The sequence below is a fragment of the Mercurialis annua genome, linkage group LG3, assembly GCF_937616625.2.
Source record: "Mercurialis annua linkage group LG3, ddMerAnnu1.2, whole genome shotgun sequence".
Taxonomy (NCBI): domain Eukaryota; kingdom Viridiplantae; phylum Streptophyta; class Magnoliopsida; order Malpighiales; family Euphorbiaceae; genus Mercurialis; species Mercurialis annua.
In genome coordinates this window covers 35,005,224-35,028,812 of record NC_065572.1, presented here as the reverse complement: position 1 = coordinate 35,028,812, position 23,589 = coordinate 35,005,224, and the positions used below count along the sequence as shown (strand labels likewise).

General features: G+C 33.9%; 1 protein-coding gene and 1 long non-coding RNA gene across 2 annotated transcripts; one reads left to right on the top strand and one right to left on the bottom strand.

The window, feature by feature from the left end:
* Positions 1-6,073: 6,073 nt before the first annotated feature.
* Positions 6,074-7,075, top strand: LOC130015361 (uncharacterized). Its single transcript, XR_008790494.1, has 2 exons — positions 6,074-6,534; positions 6,712-7,075. It is a non-coding gene; the product is annotated as an uncharacterized LOC130015361 (long non-coding RNA).
* Positions 7,076-7,715: 640 nt separating this feature from the next.
* Positions 7,716-10,470, bottom strand: LOC126675276 (uncharacterized). Its single transcript, XM_050369888.2, has 5 exons — positions 10,391-10,470; positions 9,036-9,280; positions 8,750-8,962; positions 8,191-8,283; positions 7,716-8,078 (listed from the first exon to the last, which is right to left on the bottom strand). Exons 1-5 carry the CDS (start codon positions 10,419-10,421, stop codon positions 7,947-7,949), a joined length of 714 nt encoding a protein of 237 aa, XP_050225845.1. The 5' UTR covers positions 10,422-10,470; the 3' UTR covers positions 7,716-7,946.
* Between the last annotated feature and the right edge of the window lie 13,119 nt (positions 10,471-23,589).

The following is a 23,589-nucleotide window of genomic DNA, read 5'->3' as shown; positions in this document are numbered from 1 at the left end:
GCAATGCAACGGATGACATAACATTTGAACACATGTTTGCTAATAACAGTTCATTAGAATGGCCAGCCAAAGGCAAGCGATTCCGAGGAAGATGTATCTAATCCTTCTCGAGTGATTCAACCGCAAGCGGTGGAGATGACCAAAGAGCTATCGTATGAAGAAAAACCAGTAAAGATTATCTGTGTGAGAGTATGAAAGCTGCGGATAAAGAAGGTATATATGGTAAGAGTTCATTGGAAAAGTTAGTCCGTAAGAAGAGTATACGTGAGCAACATAAGAAGATATGAGGCAAAAATATTCGTATTAGTTTACCTTAGATACGTGGCAAAAGTTTTAAATTCGAGGACGAATTTATTTTGAAGAAGGGGTGAATGTAATACCCCTAAATGTTTTAGAATAATTAAGTTGTGCCACATGTTGTGAATTCCGATAAATTAAATTAAGAAGAATTTAATTTAATTATATCGGAATAATAGAATAATAGATATTGAGCGGATTAGCGGAAATTAAGGAAATAACTTTGAAAATTAATATAAAATAATTATAATAATTATTTCGCCAGAGTCCGCGAAATATTTTATTATATTTATGATAAAAGTCTCGAGTCAATCGGAGACTGTTTCAAATTTTGACACGGATACGTTTTGGACTAAATTGTAACTTTTGAAAAGTTCAAGAACCAAAATGTAAATTAGCCAGTTAAGCCCGAGAATAGCGATCAAAAGTTTATTGATGTAAAATAATAATTTTAGAATCGTATTATTTATTTGGATATAAATAATACGTACGTAATTGAGTAAAGTAAATAATTAACCGTTTATTTAAATTAGAAAGTTTAAAAGAGAATTGGTTTAAGTTAAATAAATGAAGGATTAAAAGAATAATTTAACCAAACATATATAAGAAAGGAAATGAAGAAAGAAAGATCCAGACGTTCTATAGCTCAAAACGATCGTATTTCAGTGACGAATCACGGTAAAATTGACGTTTTATTGTTTGGGTGGATGAATTTCACTGTACATCGAGTTAAAGTTTTAGGCCATGGAACGATTATATGTTTTTAAACGATATTAGAATTGAATTATAGCGTTTTGAATATAGATTAAGCATTTTGGATGCGTTAGGATCGTTTTTACATCGAAAACACGTCGGAAACAGAGCCGGGGTGAAAACCCGCGGCTGTGCGCTGCACAGTCCAACTGTGCGAACGCACAGTCATGCACTGTGCGAACGCACAGTCATGCACTGTGCGAACGCACAGTGAGACGTGCGCTCGCACAGTGTTTGGCCGATCGATACGTTTTGAAGAATTTGCCCGTTTTCGCGTAAAATTATGGGAATGGATTAGTTTATCGACTAATAATCAATTAGTTCGAATTATTTAACCTAACGAGGTTAAAAGAGAATTTATTTAAAAGGGATATTTGAACCGTATACGAGTTAGATATCTTTTATCGGAATATACACGTGAGAGGCACAATAATCGATAAGAGTAATGCGTCGTGTCTCGAGTCTATAATCAATCCTAGAATGGGATTCTGATGTGAGTCAATTATTTTGAAATAGTTTTAGATCCGGCAAGGCAAAGAGCCGCTAGACCAGGAGCTCGGGAACCTAGACGTTTCTGAGCACCAGAGTATTTTTGGAATAAGCGGTCACTGTGAGTTTATACAAGTTTACTTTTAAAGTATTTATGCAAGCAATGATTTTATATTGCTTTATGTTTGATTTGCATGTTTATAGTACGAAAATCTATATATGAATTGCATATACGCTTGATTTGAAACCAGTATTGATCTGATGGAACGTGCTACCAATTGAGCGGCAATAGGACTGCGTGATCACAAGTTTTAATTTGATATAGCTATGAATACGATAAAGAATACGAATTTCGAAGTTGGATATACGGATGCGGTACGAGAGTGAACTCGGTTACAGTGTAACCTGAGCCCCGTATCTAGTAGGTTGGACCTACCAGTGGGTTGGACCCACCATTGGAATAAAGAGATTTTTCGCGACTGACGTGGTTGAGTGTGAATCCTCCCGGGTCAGACTATTGGATAAGTTTTCTTCTGAGTACATATGTTTAGCATGTTCGAGGATTAGGGTTTCAATCGGATCTTATACTTGGCTGCATATAATTGAATATTGTTTTATTTTTTATTTGAATACTTATTAGTAAACTTATGAACTCACTCAGTATATTCCCATATACTGGCCCCTCACAGTCTTTCCTTTCAGGTGAAAGCATTGTAAAGGATGGATTTCCATTTCTTGTTCTGGAAGTCTACAGTAGTTGAAGTATGTGGCAAAGGATGTATCACTTCATAGCGCTGTAGTAGCCCGTAGACGTCTGTTTGTGAATAATTTTGAAGTCAAAAGGTATATATATATTTAATTTTAAAGAATGATGTTTACTTCCGTTTGATTTCTTTAATCAATTTCCATAAGTGGTATTGGTCACGATTATGATTAGAGACAGGGCAGGGCTGGACATGAGGTGTCGCTCGGTAAAATCCTAATCTATAATAACGATTTGCGATGTTTTTCGAAAAGTAATTCAAATATTAATGATAAAGTTAAAAAGGTTTTCTGAAAATGTTTTATATAATATAATATATTTAATTCGCGAAAAAAAATTCATAGTTGTTTTAGGCTTGCTATGGGTTCCGGAGCTACCACTCTCGTTCCCTAGCGCCGGTCTTGGCTCATTAATTTGGGTCGTGACACGTACAGTATATATTTAATATTAAAAGAGGAAATCACACGCCTTACGTTTTTTTCCTCTTCTTTGCAAACTTAATCTATTAAAGTTTGTGTTGTCAAGCGTACATAATCTTGACTTTTTCTTTTTATAAATACGCTTTTTCTTGATCACTTGGTTACATGTTTCTATTTCTTGTCCATGTGCAAACTTCTATTTTTTAATTTGACATTTTTTTTTGGATGTCCAAAAATTAACACAGGTAATCATTAAATTACTAACTTCAAAAAGTTGCCACTAATTGCAAAAAATACATAAATTTACCATTAATTTCTTAATTTGATATTTTTACTTTTGAATTGTTTTTCACTTATTTTTAATAACTTTTCAATTTCTCATATTTTATATTTATTTGGTGAATTTTTTAATATATAACTTTTTTATATTATTGAAATATTATTTTTAGTTGTATATGAATAATAAGGTTGTATTTTAAAGACATATATTTAATCTTCATCTAATAGTTGATTCCATCTTCTTCGATTACTTTTATTTTTATTTTATTATTAATTTAGAAAAATACTTTTATTTTTATTTTATTATTGATTTTGAATTTTTCCTGATTGTTCTTTAGTTTTTCTCTATTTTTTTCTGTTTCTCTTTGTTTTCTTTTTAGTTGGTCATAAATGTTTTATTAATTTATTTTAAAATTAATAATTTTTGGGATGGATTATTTTTATTAGGAGAAGTGATAAGAAGAGGGATATATTTACTACTCATTCCGTCCATTTTCATAAAAAAATTTAGCTTATTGTGATGAAAAAATTCATCACTTTAGAACCAAATTTTGTCACAAATGGTATATTGTGACAAATTATATTTGTCACCGAGTTCGTAAAAACAACCTCGTCTCAATAACGTTATTATGACAAAATAATAGTTTGTCACTATAAATTTAATATTGTGATAAATTTTTTTTGTCATATTATATATGTATTATGACGATTAATTTTATCACAATTGATAAAATTTTATGAAATAAATATTAATTTGTCATAACAAATATCCTATTTTTAGTGACAAAATCTAATTACTTGACAAAATATTTTTATCACAATTTTAGTCGTGACAAAGTTATTTATGTCATTATAATAATTGTAATAAAATTAATTTTATAATAATTAAAAAACTGTGATAAATTTATTTTGTCACAATAAAATTATTATAATTTTTATGATGTAACTAATTTGTCACTAGACAAACTAAAATAATGATAAAAAACATTTTGTCACTGTTTTATAATTCGCAGAATTTTATTTTGATAAAAAAAGTTTGTCACAAATGTCTATTTTGATAAAAATTATTTTGTCATCATTTATACGATTATAATAATTATGACCAAATTTTATAATAAAAATTTGGTATAATTCTACATTATTTCAGTTTTATCTATAATAGAATATTCAATCCAGTACCATATTGCTGAAATAATATAAAACACTAAATCGATAAAAATCACAATGTAACTCATAAATGTATAAGTCTTTAATATTCTAAAATAATAATTATTCAAATAAACATAAAATTTGCTAACAATAAAAATAACTTAAATAAACATTATATTTGATATAGAAGAAGATGCCCATTTTGTTGCTATTTCTTTGTGAAGCCATTAACTTCAATCTGCAATCAAAAATAAAATTAAATATTTATTTGCCCATAGACTATGAAGTTAACAGTATTTGATGAGCTTATAAATTTAATTAATTAGTTGATGCGTTTTTAACTGTAACTGCTCTGCAATTTATAGTATGGGCTCATGCATCCTTCAAGGTATCGCGCCAAAAAATAAAAAAAGAAGTCAATTTTATGGTCCTTGTATTCAAACTTTTCAATATCATAATGAAGAATGATTAGTACACCACAAGAAAAAGAGCTTTTGGAGGCGGTTTTGTAGGGGCGGTTGTATTAAATGCCCCTACATTTTATATTTGTAAAAGTAATCTTCGTATTAGTGAAGGTTTGCAGAGGCAGTTGAATTAAACGCCCCTACAGTTTATATTTTAAAAAATAGTCTTCGTATTAGTGACGATTTGCAGGGGCGGTTTCGATCTTAGGGGCGTTTTTAAATGAAAACCTCACTCTTCGACAAAAAAGAAAAATCATGCTCTCTTCTGCTCTATGATGCTCTTCAACACAATTTTTCTTTTTGGCCAAATCAATGATGTCTTCTTCTTTATTTATACTCTCTATTTCTAAACAGAATAAATTCTTAGGGTTTCTGATTCCAAATATCGCGAGGAAAGCTTTCAACGGTTATTTCTCAAGAAATCTTAGGGATTCTTCTTCGCCAAATCGATGGAAGCTAGTTTTTTTGGTGATGAAAGCTTCCAAATCTCGTGATTTTGCTTTATGCGGTTAGTTTTCAACTATTTCTTTTGATTTTTGGAATGCTTTAGCAATCATAGAGAGCAGATGTGTTCTAATTAAGAATTTATTGATTTCAAATTTTAGATGTGTTCTAATTAAGAATTAATTGATTTCGAATTTTTTGTTCCAGGAAATTCTGGATTTGTAGCTAATCTAACCCTAAATCGTTGCTATATCAGGTATTCAATTTTCTTTGTTGCTTTGTATACATTTTTAGGGTTTATCATTGAATTATTGTTTAAAACAGTTCCAATTTTGAAACAGAAACCAATTTTGTATTAATATTTAAAAAGATTTGAATCTTAATTTATTTAACTGTTTCTCGCACTTTTCAATTTCATCCATATGTTTTGTTATCTCATTTTCTGCTGTCTCAGCAAATCCTTATGTATTGCACCTGCAGCTTCATTTTTGTATTAATGATCAAATTTCTTGTGTTAATTGAACTCTAATAATACATCATCATGATGCAGATGGGATTGCGGTTGCTTCTTTGCCCACTTAGTTCTAACACTGTGATTCGAACTGCATGGTGAGGGCTTTTGTTTGATCCATAAATGTGTTTTTATGTTTTTGTTTCATTAAAGTAGTTTCTTGCTGATGTACCTATAATTGATTTTTCAATTCCTGGAACTTGTTGTAAGTAGTATCAAGTAGTTACCTCTAGCCTTGAGTTTAATCTCTTAGTCATATGCAATTAGCAATCTTTTTTTAAATCATTTAATTCTTAATTAGAACATATTTTTATTTAGTGCAAGATATCAGTGCATATGCGTTAGAAGATAGTCCAAGGTCCATATCAATCATTCCGTGATGGATTTTTTATGGGAGGCATGTCTCAGGTATGTTCATTAACTTCATGAACAAAAAGTTGATTCTATAGATTCTTTTGCTGGTACTTATTTTCTTGCGTCGTCGGGCATTGAACCAGGATTTAATCAGGGTCCTTTATAGTTTCAGCTTTCAACAAAATTGTAGCAACTTAATAAAGATATCCCAGTTAACAAGACTTTCAAGCAAGCATGACTCTACAATTACACACACTCTCAGTTGTTATATATTAGTAGCATTATGTTGTTAGGGACATTGATCGAGTGTATTATCCTGTTCTTTTTTGGGGGGTCCTGCAATTTTCTCCAAATCAATTTTCTTTTGCCACTGTTTTTCTTGTTGCTTAATTTCTGTTTATCATGATTGTGACTTCAATTATATCACAGCTCATAACGTTGTAACCTGAAAAGCACCCGTAACTGACGATGAAGAGCAGCAGAAATTCGACACGTATAACCACAAGACTAGAAAGACGGGCCAGAAATGCCAGTCAGCAGAAGGTCCATCACGGCCTCATATAATTCAGGAGCAGAGCGACCGATTTCACATTATGACATAGACAAAAGAAGGTCTAGTTAAAGACTCAATGATTTTAATTCTCTTTTTTATTTTGTTTTGATATGCTCTGTTTATGATGCTTGTACAGAAAAGAAGTGAGCTCTTCACAATCTTATGAAACATCGACTGTTGATTAATAACTGTTGAAAGTATTTACTATTAATTTTTTTTTTGGTTTCTGGTTGCAGGGTGCTGCTCGTAGCTCGGTTTTGAACTTGGTAGACTATGGAAGTAAGCAGCTTTAATTTTTTTGACTTCATTGAAGCTTGTTTACTTATGTTTTTCTTTGTATATATTAAGGTGATTGATTTTGTTATTTACTAGAATGTTTTGTGCTTCCTCTGATAGTCATAATTGGATCTGTAGTTCACAAACATAGAACGCAAAAGATGACGGAAAATAACACAGAGATTATTTTATCCAATGAATGATCCTTGAAGCCTAGAAGATAGTTTGCTTCTTTTTCAGTTAATTACTGTATTATGAGTTTCAATTGATTGATTATAGGAATGTTTTAAGTAAAATTAATCAATTTAATTATTCAGCAGTAAACGTGTGGTTCATTGGCTTAATGCAGGTCCGGGATGTTTTTCCTATATTTTTTTTTGAATTTTTTTTGACAGTAGGGGCGGTTTGGACCGCCCCTCCGTTTTTCAAAAGTTCCGGACAGTAGGGGCGGTTTGAACCGCCCCTTCATTTTTTAAGAATTTGTTATTGTAGGGGCGGTTTGAACCGCCCCTACATTTCCGCCCCAAAAAAACCATTACCCCGGCAGCTGCTAAAACCGCCCGCACAGTGTAGTGGCGCCGGGATAAACGGCGATTTAGGGGCGGGGCTATAAAACGCTGTTACTGCTTGTAGGGGCGGTTATAACCGCCCCTACTGAACAAAAAAACCGCCCCTATATGTAAATTTTGTTGTAGTGGTAGTAGACCACTTTCATGACACTGATGATATTCCATGAGAGTTAAAACTTACTGAATGCGAGGATTTTGATTCTAATCTAATTCTATATATTTAAAAGAGCTGTAACGTACCAATCAATTGAAGTTTCACCGCCATGTTGTTCATCTATGAGTTTTTGAACAAGAAGTATGAGTTTGTTTTGCGATTGAGTAAGCTTATCAATCGTCGCTTGTTGACCTTGAATTTGAACATTTAATTCATTTGCTCATTTTTCGGACTCAGACTTTTCAGTATGTAAACGAACTTCAAACTCTAACTCTCTGGTTGTTATCCTTTTTGTCCCATATCCAAGTCCACGAGGATAACCGGACTTTGGTTTATCCAATACTTTTTCAAGAATGTTTTTTCCATCTACGCCAACGCCTCCCTCAAGTGCTTGTGAACGAATAACTTCCATTTTTATCTAAGTATTGTCGCATATTTTAGTAAAATTATATAAGATGCCATTTAGATAATTTTATATATAAAAAAAACATCTTACGTATTTTTCTTCAGCTTGTGGGTGAATCCATGAACCATCTCTTTTATGATGTGCTTGAGAATAGAGTCTCATTTCAGGCGGTTCTTCATCTATAGCTTCAGATGTTTCCTATAAACTATATATATATAATAAATTCATTTCAAAAACTCAAAAACATGATAAATTTAAATACATATTAAAAAGTATATTACATTTAAAATATAAATTAAATTCTCCATACCATTTCATACAAGCGTTGGCAGTAGGACTTTGACCCCGAAGTGTGAGGAACATCCAATTTTTTTCGATTAAGAACATTTGCAGCACTTTGAGCCTATTACGATATTGAAAATTAATATTTATCTAATAATTGAAATTCTAAGACTTAAAATAAAAGAAATATCATATTAATACAAATAATTTATTGATATAAAAAAATTAACTCCTAGAAGTTTTGTTATAGATTCTAATGGTTGGTTTAAAGGGATAGGCTAATTACTTGCACTTAGTTGGCTGCTATTCGTATCATTTTTCACCCAAATCCAAATAAATAAGTTCATAATGGAATAAGTTAAACAGATTAGTTGTCACTAAAACCAAATAATGATGTAACTGTTACGAATGATGATCAATTATAGGTTGGACATCATTCAGCCAGGCTGATAACAAACACATCCCATTTGGCTCGTGCATTTTAATTAAATTTTACTTGCAAGTAATAGTAGTTCATACACAGTGCATGTTAATTAACTTATTTCTAACACAAAGATGAGAGTCAATAAAATAAAATAAATTATTACCTTAAATCTTTCGTTTTCAACAAAGTGCTCACAAAGTTTCTTCCAATCGTCTATTTTAACATCTTCGGGTGGATTCTTTTCAGCTGCATCTCGAGTAGGAAATCCTTTATAGTGCAAGTGGCAACGATACTTATAATTTAAAAATCGTCTAGCCATCATCCCATATACAACTTTTTTGGCATGTAAATCACTTAAATCAACCTCAAATTCATTCTACGAATAGAAAGAACAAATTATCACTATACAAGTGTATAAAAACAGTTATGATATAAAATAATTTATGTACCTGAAGAGTTGTAATCATGGCTTTTTTGTTTTCTTCAGTTACATCAGACCAATAAAATACACCTAGCGGTGCCATTAATCGAGTGAGAACACCAATTTCCATTTTGAACGTTTTTTCCGAAGGACCTACTGGTAAATTATTCCTTTTTGTGATCATAACTCCACCAATTTTGGAACCATCCTTGGTTCGTCTTTTAACTTCAAACCCTCTCGCTTTCCCTCGACCCTTCCTCTTAGAAAGGATATCTAAGAAATAAAATGGCAAAAAAATTTAACATATCTTAAATCAATTGACAATTACATTCACTTTGAGTATGAGTTGGGCAGAGGTGATTTGTCTTTCTGGCATGATCCCTGGTGTGATGGTAAAGCTTTAGTGGATAGATTCCCCAATCTGTCCATCAGTGATTCTGATGTACCAAAGCATTCGAAAGTTTATGATGTTTGGAGAAGAAATGCTTGGACCCTTCCTGATCCCCTGGATGACCAAACTGAGGAAGCCTGGAAGTTGGTGAGGGATAATTTTAATGTTTCTGCTGACAGAGAAGACAAGATTTGTTGGAACCTTGGTGTTACAGGTATGTTCACTATCAAAACTACCTGGGAGCATTTTAGAATCAAAGGCCCTAGAGTTAGTTGGTGGAAAACCCTGTGGAGTCCAGGACATATACCTAAAAATAGCTTCATTGCTTGGATTGCTATTCACCAGAAACTTAGAACTAAAGATAAATTGAAGCAATGGGGAATAGTTGATAATGATTTATGTGGGTTGTGCAAGTTAGAGAAAGAAACGAATGAGCACTTGTTCTTCAATTGCTCTGTGTCTGCTGCTGTTTTCAAGAAAATTCTGCATTCTTGTATGATTAACAGAGAGGCGCTTCAGTGGAGGAGGGAGTGGTCCTGGTTTGAAAGAAGATCTAATGGAAAAAGTTGGCTTGCAAAGGTGAGAAGAGTAGCCTTTATCAGCTCCATCTACCATATTTGGAAAGGGAGGAATAAGGCAGTTTTTGAAGACAAAGTGGTGAAGGAAAATGAAATTGTTGCTAGTATCAGGAATGAGGTTCTGCTGAAGATGTTCTCTTACAGATCCAATTCCCAGAGATTCTTGCAGTTGTATCAGAACTGGCAGAGGATGAATTGACTATAGTATTCTGTTTGAGTCTTTAGGCTTGTTTGGCTGTTGTGGGTTTTAGTATTGGCCTTTGTGACTTTGGCCTTTGGCCTGTTAACTTTGTAGCTCGTGGTTTTTGTGCTTAATATAATCTCTTGGTGCATTTACCAAAAAAATTGACAATTACATATAATAAAATAATTTAATGTATAATATTAAAAGTATTGAATAGAAAATCAACTAACCATCGTCAATATTTGTTTCTTCCAATACCATGAATTCATCTTGAGCAATCGGATTTATCGTAGGATTTAATGCTTCAGCAGCTGCTGAGTCAATACGGCTGTGAGTTTCAACACTTCTTTGATTCACAATAGATGTCACTGGAACGAGATAAGGCTGAGACTGAGCGATCACTCGAGCAGAAGTTCGGTTCACTACGGTAGCCTGAGATTGATCTTCTATTTCAAATATAGGTGAACTAACACTCGTTGGTTTCAATTGTGATTTTGCTTTGGCAGTTTTTTGTAAGTTGTTTAAGGAAATCACCCTCTTTTTAATACCAGCCCCAGGTCCCATCTTTTATGGAATCTGTTGACAAAAAGATACATAAATCAATCTATTCTTTCTTGATCTTCAATGTCTCTTTGATTTTGCCGTCCTTAACTTAAAATTTTAGATAAAAGATGATATGGAGAAGAAACTGAAAGAGGAGAGTTTTATGGTTATAGTACGTGAGTTGAGTTTTAAAAGAACGTGGGTGATGAATATTGTCAATTTTAAAAGAGATAAAGATTAAATTAGGAGGAAAATAGAATTTTAAAATTGGAGGGCATATTATTAATTAATTCTTTTTAATTGCAGACTAATGTTTTAAATATTATTTTCGGATTTTCCCACCATTTAACATCTGAAAATCTCTTGGCACCAAAAGAAGAAGGAAAGGAAATTGATGATGAGAAAGAAAAGATATCAAACACAGCCCAGCCACTTTTTAAAATACAAAAATATACTTAATTCAAATACGTAAATTACGTACAAAGTGGTTCACTATGTTTATGTGTCACTTTTTAATGACCATATCAGTAAAATAGTAACATATTATCTGTTTAAACATCCATTAGATTCATAGTGCAGGTTTTATATTTTATCATACGGACATTTTAATTCAATTATTACTAGGTCAACGTACCGCAATGCACGGTTGTGATTAAATAATTTTATAAATTATTCATGTTTTCTTTTTAATTTTTAATTTTGATATATAAAATATTATTTTAAATATATATAAATTAATTTAATGTTATTTATTTAAATTTAAATTACTTCAATATATAACTTAAATCAAATTAGGGTTTAGGGTTTAGAGTTTAGGTTTTAGGGTTTTGTGTTTTAGGGTTTAGGGTTTAGGGTTTTAGGGTTTTAAGGTTTAGGGTTTAGTGTTTAAATTACCAATTTATTATATCAATCTAACATTATAATTTATTAATATAATTAAATTTATTTATTAATTTAACAAAAAAACTAAACATATTAAATGCTTGTTAACATTTTTGATATATTTAGCTTTTAAAAATTATTAATTGAAAGAGATTATTTAAACACTACTCTATTTTTAAAAGTAACAACAAATATCTTTTATGATTCTTTAAATATAAATTTATTATTAATTAATTTAAATTTCAAAAACAAATTCATAATATATAAATATTAATAAAAATAAAACTATATACTTAAATAATTAATTAATTTATTTTATGTGTCTATGTATTATAAGAAATTTCAACTAGGTTTTTTGTCTTAAAAAATAATAATTGAAAAGCAAAATGATACTTACAATTTCAAAAACACACCTTCAAGTCTTCCCTTAAGCTTGTTGTTAGACCATACGTCTTTACTTTCCTAATTTTGATATAAACAATCAACTGGTATTAATCCGTAAATAATGGCTTTCAAATGTTTTCTCAGCGTTTTTATGAAGAAAACTGAAAAATATATAATAGACGATCGTCTGTCACCTGCAACTTTTATTCAAATCTTTTGGTCCCTTAGACGAGTTACCAGACGAGCAACAAACGACTCGTCTAGAGAGACAGACGATCGTCTGTTTGCTTACATTCAAATGGTTTTGGAGCCGGTGAAAGTAGATGGTCATCTGGAAAAATAGGCGCTCGTCTGTCTGTATCTGCAACACATTTAATGAAGAAAGAGATGATCTCCAACTGGAAAATTGACCTCATGTTTCAAAGAGCATTGCCTAGTCATATAAAAAGATGGATATATTGTTTCTAATCTATAGGGTTTGGTTTAAGACAATTAAATTTATTAAACGATTTGTTACCTCACTTTCAAACGATTTGATATCTCAGTTTCAATTCGTTAAACGATTTGATTCCCCAAATTAACAAACGGGTCTTCCAGTTAGCAGAATTAAAATTGTAGGACCATTAAATAGATTTTTGAAACATAAACTACCAAACTATTAATTATGATATATCTCATAAACTATTAGAATCAAATGCATAAAGGCCAAAAATTAAATTTCGAATTTTTGCACTGTTTATTGTATGAAAAAGTTGAAAACGGATTTTTTAAAAATAACATTACTTTTATAATCATAAAAAACCAGATGATAAATTATATAATTAACATAATATATTTTTTTGGTAGGCTTTTTTATTATTTTATTTGAGATTAATCCAATTACAAAGCTATTTGAGAAACAAATTTTATTGTATGGAGCAAACCGATAAAAAGTAACTAATTAACCAAACTAAAAATATAACCCATTTAATATGAGTAAAATAAGAGAAACATAAATAAATCAAGAAGCTACATGAATTTCTTTATATGGATTCCCCAAAGCAACAACATTTCCAAGCCTTGAAAGAGCAACCTGATATGAGCTCTGTTCCTTCACATTTTTAAAACATATCTGTTGACCCATAAATTTTTGGCTCATAAAATAAATTGGGCTTAATATTATTAGACTTTTAAATATATTTAATAATTTAAAATTAGTTATTAAATAAAGTCTAAATAATATTAAATAAATTATTTTGGGTAAGTCAACAAATCATACTTACCTAATATTAAAGAATATGTTATTTTTGTCTATTAGTTAAGTGAATATATTATTTAACTAATTAGAATAAAATTAATATTCTTTCCAAGTATAGAGATATGTGCATAAATACATATTCTCTACACTCCTATAAATAGGAGTTCTCTCACAACACAAAAAAGACAAGACATCACTCTCAAGTCGTGGAAACTCTGCAAACAAAGCGATAAAGAAGCTCTGCATAATTTCTACAAAAAGACATAAATAATTCTCTAGCCGCCGGAGTTCTGCAAACAAAGCAACATAGAAACTCTGCATAATTTCTTCAAGCGACTACACACATCACTATCAAGTCGTGGAAACTCTGCAAACAAAGCGATAAAGAAGCTCTGCATAATTTCTACAAGTGACTACATCAAATCAAGACTCCATATTCGAATCTTCATACGTTGTGTTCATCACCCGTCAAAGATCCAACCAAACGACTGCATATCAAATCAAGTCTCCATATTCGAATCTTCATACGGCGTGTTCATCACTCGTCAATGATTCAACTATTTCCTTCACCAAATTGAAGGAGATTCTACAACAAATTCAAGAACAAGCTTCATAAGCCCATGATCCACAAATATTGAAGGAAAGCATCAAAGGATTTAATTTCTACACGTGTAGAAATTACCCCATAGAGATTGTACTCCGCTATTTGATTAAATTCAATAAATTGACATTTGTTCATATTTTCTTGCGTCTCAATTACAGGACAAGAAATTCGTGTTAACAAATTTCTGGCACGCCCAGTGGGATATCTCTACCTTTCATCTCTTTCCTTCGCAAATTCAAAGAAACAACAACCAAGATCCATGACTTCTCGAAACAACAACTACGGTCGCCAATCCAAGGCACCAGTGCGTTTTATCGTCCGAAATACTACTGATGCTAGCCCTGGAGCGATAATCAAGGACAGATTGGTTGAGGATATTTATGCCCGCACTCTTCCCCTTCTTCAAAAGATGTTCGTTTTCCAACCATCGGATGAAGAAGCTCCATCTCCAACTCAATCTCCACCAAAGAAAAAAGGAGATCCTAAGTCGCCATCAAGCAAAGATTCGCCAACCACTCCATATACGCCAACATCGCCAAAAGGTTCTTCTAATGTTATGAGCGTTATGATGACTAGCACTACTTCTTTGGAAGAGCAAGTTGCTAAGATGAGTAAAGTGTTGGAAGCTCTTGCTGATTCCATTAAAGAAAAGGATGAGCAAATCTCCTTTTTGATGAAAAAGGTGGACAATTTAACTGATAAGGCGGTTGTCGTTTCTAAAACTCTACAATCACAAGAAGGGGATGATATTGCGAATATCTTTGCCCCTACTACCATGAATGGTTCTTCTTCTAGTGATGCTTCAAAAGATCCGCAGATTTCAATCACCAATGGTTCTATTCATGGAGACCAATTGAAGAATCTCATCAAGGAGGCTGTCAAAGATCAAGTTGAGAGTGGTACACAACCATCATATTCATATGCCAAACCCTATTCTCATAGGATTGACCTCAAGAAGATGCCCACAAGCTATCAACCTCCAAAGTTTCAACAGTTTGATGGCAAAGGCAACCCAAGACAACATGTAGCTCATTTTGTTGAGACATGCAACAATGCTGGTACTTATGGTGACTTGATGGTCAAGCAATTTGTTCGCTCCTTGAAAGGAAATGCTTTTGATTGGTACACGGACTTAGAGTCTGGCACTATTGATAGTTGGGAACAGTTGGAACGTGAGTTTCTAAATCGCTTCTATAGTACTCGTCGAATTGTTAGCATGATAGAGCTAACAAGTACACGTCAATGGAAAGATGAGGCCGTTATTGACTACATTCATAGATGGAGAAACTTGAGCCTTAACTGCAAAGATCGTCTTTCGGAAGCATCCGCTTTAGATATGTGCATTCAAGGCATGCACTTTCAATTGCTCTATATTCTGCAAGGTATCAAGCCTCGAAGCTTCGAGGAGTTGGCAACTCGTGCACATGACATGGAGCTAACTATCGCCGCTGCGGGAACTCAAGGTTCAATGATAGAAGATCCCCAAAAGGGAAAAGAAAGACAAGAGGCTCGTAAAGTGGGCAAAACATCAACCAAGGTTGAAGGGAAACACTCCATGGTTGTTACCACAACACCCTTCAAATTCACCAAGCATGAAAAGAAACAAGAAGGAAAGCCTCCTACCTTCAACCGCCAAGAAGTAAAGAAGAGTACTTTAAAGGAGCGACAAGAAAAAGTTTACCCTTTCAATGACTCTGACGTTTCTAAAATGTTGGATGACTTGCTTGAGGCTAATCTCATCCAATTGCCGGAAATGAAGCGTCCTGAAGAGGCTGACAAAGTGAATGACCCAAACTATTGCAAGTATCATCGACTTATTAGTCATCCGCTCCAAAAGTGTTTTGTCTTAAAAGATAAAATTATGCGACTGCATGAAAGGGGTGATGTAGTGTTTGATGAAGATGCTGCAACTTCTAACGTAACCACAATTATGAACGAGAGTTCCTACGTTGTAGCTTTAAAGTTTGGAGATTTTGAACCTGTCAAAGCATGGATACAGTCTTCCCCTAGTGAATATGCATCTCATTCTCTACAAGTATCAAGTGACAACTCACACCTTACTGGGGGCATCAACATTCAAGACGGAGAGATTGAAGACAATTCTGATGAAGGATGGACTCTTGTTACTCATCGGAAAGGAAGAAAGAAGAAGGCAGTTGTGCCTAAAGCGGCCCAAATTAGGTCTAAGATGATAAAGACTAAAACTGTTAAAAGATCAATCTCTTCAAAAGTAGTGAAAGAAAAGTTGATTTTGACAAAGAATGAAGGCGACATCACACAAAAGCCAAGAGTGCCCATAACCCTCAAAGAGTTTTTGCCAAAGAAATTGCTACAATTCGATGAAGGTTTTCCATGCTACCATGTTGACGAAGAAGATCATGATGACATAGAAGAAGAGGCAAAATCTGAGGGTAAAGAACTCGCTTTTAATCCTTGCACGGCCAAGATATGCTTTACCGACGAGGACTTATTTCTTGGTTCTAAGCCTCATAACCGTCCATTATTTGTTCAAGGTTTTATTCTAAAACAAATGGTCAATAGAATCTTGATAGACGATGGGTCTGCTGTCAATATCTTGCCTCTAAAGACCATGAAAGAGTTAGGCATACCCATAGATGATCTTTTCAAGAGTCGTTTGGTAATTCAAGGCTTTAATCAAGGAGGTCAAAAGACTCTTGGAAAGATTAGGCTTGCAATGACAATGGATGATATGGAGTCAAATGCATTATTCCATGTGATTGATGCAAGGACTACTTACAAAATGTTGTTAGAAAGGCCGTGGATACATGAGAATGGTATAGTTTCATCCACACTTCATCAATGTTTTAAGTATTGCCGAGATGGACAAGTGAAAAGGATAGATGCTGATTCTAAACCTTTTACAATGGTAGAGTCTTACTTCGCCGATGCAAAATTTTATAATGACTCGTCTACAAATGACGATGAATCTTGTAAAGAAGCATATGTCAAAGAAGATTATGGAAAGGAAGTTGATATCCCTGCATGCACATCTTCTCCACCTGTTTGTGCGCCTCATGAAGCATTCAAGAAGGGGGTACAAGCGCCGAATGCACATGAAGTAGAAAAGATGATCAAAGGCCTGAAAGATTTAACTCTCCCAGTTACAGGTTTAGCATCTTCTAGTGTTTGCAAGCTTCCCTCAGAAGAAGCTCCAAAGCCATCACAACCTTCTATAATAAAGCATGGTGTTCTGCCGACTAAAAGAGCGAATGGATTTGATCCAAACGCTTATAAATTGTTGTCTAAAGCAGGGTATGGACAAAAGAATACCTTTCTCCTAGGAAAGGAAGAAACATGTGATGACTATGAAAATGAAGGAAGTATGAAGAAACCTCAAAGGGTGTGGAAAGAGAAAAGCCAACCTATAGGTTCTAAGGCTGGTCTTGGATACAATACTTGTCAGCCATTGCGCCTGAAAATTCGCAAGGAAAATGCACAACATATCACCATTGAAGAAATTGAAGAGCAACAAGACAATGAAGTGTCTACATCGAGAACTTCAGTTTTTAATCGCCTCGGTAGTCCTCCCAATTTTGTATCTGTTTTTGACAGGATTGGAGAACAAAACGATGTCAATCCGCGAGTTCAGAGAACTTCAGTGCACAAAAGGCTTGGAGTTTCAAATAAGTGGAAGTCTAAAGAAAATAAAAACTATGTCGTTGATTCGAAAGACATATGCAGCAAGTTTACATCCCGCATGAAAAGGTGCACTGAGTGGGTAGTATCAACAAGTGATGTGCTAAAGGGAAAACAACATATGGTAGTAATCACTTGTCAGATGCCTCATTCAACTTTGAGAAATGAAGAAATGAAGAATGCAACTGTCAACCATGTCACTATGGTAGAAGTAAATGATGATGAAGCACAACAAAAATTGGAGTGTTATCAAGCTAGAATGTCAAAGGCCTTTAACAAGAAGGTGCGCCCGCGCTCTTTTCAACTTGGAGATTTAGTTCTTCCAGTAAGAAGACCCATAATCATCTCATACCGAATGGGAAACAAGTTCCTTTCAAATTGGGATGGCCCTTATGTTGTTCAAGAAGTCTACTCCAATGGCGCATACAAGATTGTTGATCAAAATGGACTGCGTGTTGAACCTATCAACGAAAAGTTCTTGAAAAAGCACTATGCTTGAAGCTCGGCGACGCTCCTGTCCCGCATGAGCTAAAACTGTGCACGGCTCTCCCCTAAAAAAAAATTGTACCTGAACTACGTTTGACTTGATCTTTCGCGAGAAAGTACGTAGGCAGCTTGAATCACACCAAGTTCAGTCATAACAAAAAAAAAATCAATCAAAAAAAAAAATTCTAAAGTCTTGAACTACGTTTGACTTGATCTTTCGCAAGAAAGTACGTAGGCAGCTTGAATCATATCAAGTTCAGTCACAACCAAAAAAAGTTCATTCAAATAAAGAAAAAAAAAATTTTGTTCAAAACACTACAATATATTAAAAGACATGTGCATTGATAAGATAAATATAAAAGAGAGGATATGAAGAAGGAAATATAAGTCATATTAAATGATCAAAGGAGTCTAATTACATAAACATAAGACAAAATAAAGGAAATGCATCAAATGACAAAAACAAAAGAATAAGATCTAAGGTGACCATTGAAAATGGTTAAAATCATCAAAGTTTGCTTCCAATAAGCTTTCAAGCTCTTGTAGCTTAGCTTCATCATTTGGATCATGAACTGAAGCAACCTCAACATGGGAAATCTCATCACGGGTCTTCGAAGCATTTTCTTGATTATCTTGAATCTTCTTCTCGACCACCTCTAAGGACGACTCGAGCTTTTTCAGTTCCTCTTTGGCTTCATCAATCCTGGTTTGCAAAGTGGAACGATCATTGGCAGCTTCATTCTAAACTTCGATAAAAGCATCCAGTTTTCCTTGAAGCCTCTCAAGTTCTTTATCTCGAACAATCACTGACATGCTAGAATGAAGTTCAGATTTCTTCTTGTTTACTTCTCTAATATTTTGAAGAAGACTATTGAGGCGTTCTTTTAGAATCGATGTGTCAAGACTCTCATACTTCTTCATCATATCAAGAAAAGTAGATATAGCTTCGGCCATTGAAGGAATCTCTGATAAAGGCGTAGTAATGAGTCTTTTTTGTAGCGCTTCCCAAGATAAAGTGGCTACTTGACGTTCAAAGCAAAGAAACATGTCAGCACCACATAGTTGAGTCTTCTCAAAAGCGTTACGCTTATCCTTTGGTGCGACCTCCTTTTGTTGTTCCAAAGCATTCTCCTCTAAAGGAGTAGTGTTATCAACTAGAATCGCATGTGAGGGTTGTATGAAGTTTGTGTGATGACCATCTTCTAATGCTCTAGCCACCAACTTGAAAGATTCAGAGCTGAGTGCTGTGTCTTCTATGTCTCCATATTCTTCACAATTGCTTTCAAAGTTTAGATCATGGAGATCGAGCTTCAACATAGAAAAAGAAGAGGTGATGAGTAAAATGGTAAATAAAAAAAAGTTTATAAAGACAAAGTTAAATTATAAACATTACCAATTTGTCGCATTGCGGAAATGAACCACTTGGGATGCTACCAAAATCCTTAGGATCCCCAGGAATCCACAACTTAGTCTTCTTTTGCCTATTCCAATGCCGGTCAGAGTCATCTTGATCAGTTCCTTCGAAATCCAGACGGTCTTGATCCATGTCCTTGATGCCATCCTCAAATGTATGAGTAGAATCATTATTCTTTGAAGGAGTCTTCTTTTCTGCTCGACTTCCAGAAGAAACTTCATAAGCCCTTGCTTGTGTTGTGCGCTTCTTTGTTGCTCCTATCGGTGCACAAGTAGACGCAACATCAATAATTTCATTGGTGGCGGCTTCAGAAATCTTCTCTCCTGCATTCTTGGTTTTCAATTTGATGACTAGCCTTGATTCTTTTACTGGTGTCTTTAGCCATTTTCTAGACCACCAATCAAAGTAATCTTTGGTAACAAAAGTTTTCCCATCATCAAGAACCATAGGAAGTTTTATTCTTGCTAGAGTCGAAGATCTAGTGCAAGATTGCCAAAGACGAACTATTTGATCCAAATTCAAGCCCTCCAAGTGTTGTTTAAGATCACCGGGAATGTCTTGGCAAAATCCGAATTGTCTGCTGAATCGATGAGGACTGTATGGTTCATATATGTAGACATGATTAAGGCGTGCAACCAAATAACTCGATCTAAGACTAGCAAGGTACTCCCAATAACCAAGGGACAAGTCTTTATCATCAGTTAATGTCGTTCTTTTTGTTGAAGGATTGAAAGAAGGAATAATGAGCTGCGACGGATTTCTAAATAGAGCAAGGGCAGCTGAATCTTCAAAAGTACGAGCCATTCTCTCACCAGCATAAGAGGTCATCAAGGGAACTCGTTCGCGATTGGAACTAAAATGCGTCTCAAATCGATGAGCAAGCCATCCATAAACATAATGAGTGGGAAAAGAAACTGCACAAGTCTTGAAGTCAGATGCAGTCAAAATTCCTCGCAGACCATGATAAATACTTGCTAGAACTGGAACTGCCAAGCAAAAACGACGAGAAGTTGCCATCATACTTGCAACTTTGAAAGTACTTGGGCGAATTAAACCTGCGTCTTTTCCGGGAAGCACAAATTTACAAAGCCAACAAGATATGAAGGCGGCCAAGTAAACTTCTTCTCGGTCACTAACCTTGACGTGAAGATTAGAGAATGGCTTGTACCATCCTTTTGCCCGACGTTGGCATTTGTCAATAACACCAGAAGGATTATAGGTCTCCCTTGGTCTTGCACTCCTCTTCTTGTTATCTCTTTTTGGAGGCTCTCTATATCTTGAAGGGCCACAAAACCAACATTTGATCCAATCGCTGATGGTCATCTCGTAATGGTTACCCATTTTCTTGCAGCCTTTATGAAAAGCGAGAAATAAGAACTTGCAGCTTATGGGTAGAGAAGGCTTGCCATCACGATCAATCCCATTTAATTCATTTGCAGATGTGATGACTTCATCATAAAAGGAACCATCTATCGAAAGACCGCCAAGCATCTTCAAGTCCCACAAAGAGATAGATTCTTCTCCTTTAGCAGTACAAAGTGTGTTTGTAGAAGAATCCCAATGCTCACAAAATCCACGCATGACATTCTCCTTGAAATCATAAGTGAAGAGTGAAGCAAAGATAGGCGCATATAGATGAGATGAAGTCAAATTGTGCTCGTTGCTTGCTAATACATCCTCCGCCCATTCCCAATAGCATTCGGTGTAAGTAGCTCCAACGAAGAATGAAGAAGATGACCCCCATGATAGCTCTCCATTTTGGATGCGATGCCTTAGAAGTGGTAACACGTCATGTGAAGATGAAGTCTTATGAAGAGAAGATTGTACCAATGTGACCCTTGAAGATTTGATGATAGCATTGTCGCAACCATAAGTGTCTCGCGCCGTCTCTAGACTCCAAGAAGAAAGATGAAGACCATCATTTGAAGAAGACCAAGTGGGGGCATGACGACCAATGACGGGAGTGTAGACCGCAAGTGTAGTACCCTCCTCCACGTTTGAAGCTTCATCGTCTAAGATATGAAGATTTGTCGAGGTAGAAGATGCAGTCTCCTTGAAGATGACCATTTTGAAGAATAAAGTGCAGCTTTTACCGTAAAATGAAGAGTGCGCCAAATATGAAGACTAATGAAGGGTTCGAAATTTGTAGCTCACAATGACAACAACGATTCTACACTGAAGCTTCATTTAAAAAAAAACGTGAAAAAAAAGAAGACACATTAGAATTTACACAGCAGTCATAATTTTGAAATATGACATTTTGTTCCTACTGTAATAATATCAATTGTCAAAATTATGAAAATTATTGAGATAAAAAAAATCAAAGCTCAACCAAACAAAAATATCGCACATTAATCTCAATTTTGATTTCTGCTAATCATGCACCTAAAAGTGTCAACTACCTCGGAATTATATCCAACGAATACCCAGTTCTTCTAATTGAAAGACCCACGATTTGTTGTGCTTTTGTGTTACAGGTAGCAGTGCACAATACAAAAGTAAATTACAAATATAAAAAGTGGTGTTTAACAAATTCTTTATGGATATGAAGTCAAATGTTCACCATATAACATGCATTCCATCAAAAGAAAAGGATGACATCACCGATGCACATATTGGACAAAGAAGAAAAAAGACCTGTATGTAATAATGTCCGTATGGAATGGTATGTGGTTCTCTTTGAAATTTGAAGCACACTGGATATTAAAATGCTCTTTGCTTTTAATATGTTACGAATGGAGTTAAAGATATTTAGGGTTTTGTTTTAAGACCTCTATTTATAGACATACATTATTCATGAAGCGATTTGAAGAAATTTCTCAAAAGTGGAAAGATTTAAATTAGAACTATTTCTTTTGAAGCTCTTCCTAAATTGGTCATCGCTGAGTATTTCCTTTCAAAAAAAAAAGAAGTCTTCTTGAATAGGAATTATTATTTGTCCATGACAAATAAGGAGAATACAAAATTATTCAGCAAAATAATTTTTGATACATCTTCTAATTGGTTTTCACGTGGCTATCAAGTTTCATTATTACCATTTGAGATACATGTTAAAAAATATTGCTTCATGTACATATCAAACTGGCGTGGTTATTCAAATTATTCATAAATTAATTTATTAAAGTATTAAATACTTTTAATAATTTAATTCAATTTCGAGACATGGTCGCTAAAAAAAAGAAAAAAAAACGCGAACAAGTCTCGAGGGGGCATTTGTTGACCCATAAATTTTTGGCTCATAAAATAAATTGGGCTTAGTATTATTAGACTTTCAAATATATTTAATAATTTAAAATTAGTTATTAAATAAAGTCTAAATAATATTAAATAAATTATTTTGCGTAAGTCAACAAATCATACTTACCTAATATTAAAGAATATGTTATTTTTGTCTATTAGTTAAGTGAATATATTATTTAATTAATTAGAATAAAATTAATATTGTTTCCAAGTATAGAGATATGTGCATAAATACATATTCTCTACACTCCTATAAATAGGAGTTCCCTCACAACACAAAAAAGACAAGACATCACTCTCAAGTCGTGGAAACTCTGCAAACAAAGCGATAAAGAAGCTCTGCATAATTTCTATAAAAAGACATAAATAATTCTCTAGCCGCCGGAGTTCTGCAAACAAAGCAACATAGAAGCTCTGCATAATTTCTTCAAGCGACTACACACATCACTATCAAGTCGTGGAAACTCTGCAAACAAAGCGATAAAGAAGCTCTGCATAATTTCTACAAGTGACTACATCAAATCAAGACTCCATATTCGAATCTTCATACGTTGTGTTCATCACCCGTCAAAGATCCAACCAAACGACTTCATATCAAATCAAGTCTCCATATTCGAATCTTCATACGGCGTGTTCATCACTCGTCAACGATTCAACTATTTCCTTCACCAAATTGAAGGAGATTCTACAACGGATTCAAGAACAAGCTTCATAAGCCCTTGATCCACAAATATTGAAGGAAAGCATCAAAGGATTTAATTTCTACACGTGTAGAAATTACCCCATAGAGATTGTACTCCGCTATTTGATTAAATTCAATAAATTGACATTTGTTCATATTTTCTTGCGTCTCAATTTCAGGACAAGAAATTCGTGTTAACAATATCACCCAACAAAAACGAACAAAATGATGCCTGCCCAAACTTAATGAATCATTAAAATTATGATTTTAATACAATTTAATAAAATAAAAATCATTGAA

Bases quoted from the DNA above. Each gene is read 5' to 3' on its own strand.
- LOC126675276 (XM_050369888.2), bottom strand. From the start codon at position 10,421: ATGGTATTGGAAGAAACAAATATTGACGATG. The intron at 8,963-9,035 runs GTACATAAATTA...TTCTATTCGTAG, and splicing joins CCATGATTACAACTCTTCAG to AATGAATTTGAGGTTGATTT. The intron at 8,284-8,749 runs GTAATAATTTAT...ATATCGTAATAG, and splicing joins TTGAAAACGAAAGATTTAAG to GCTCAAAGTGCTGCAAATGT.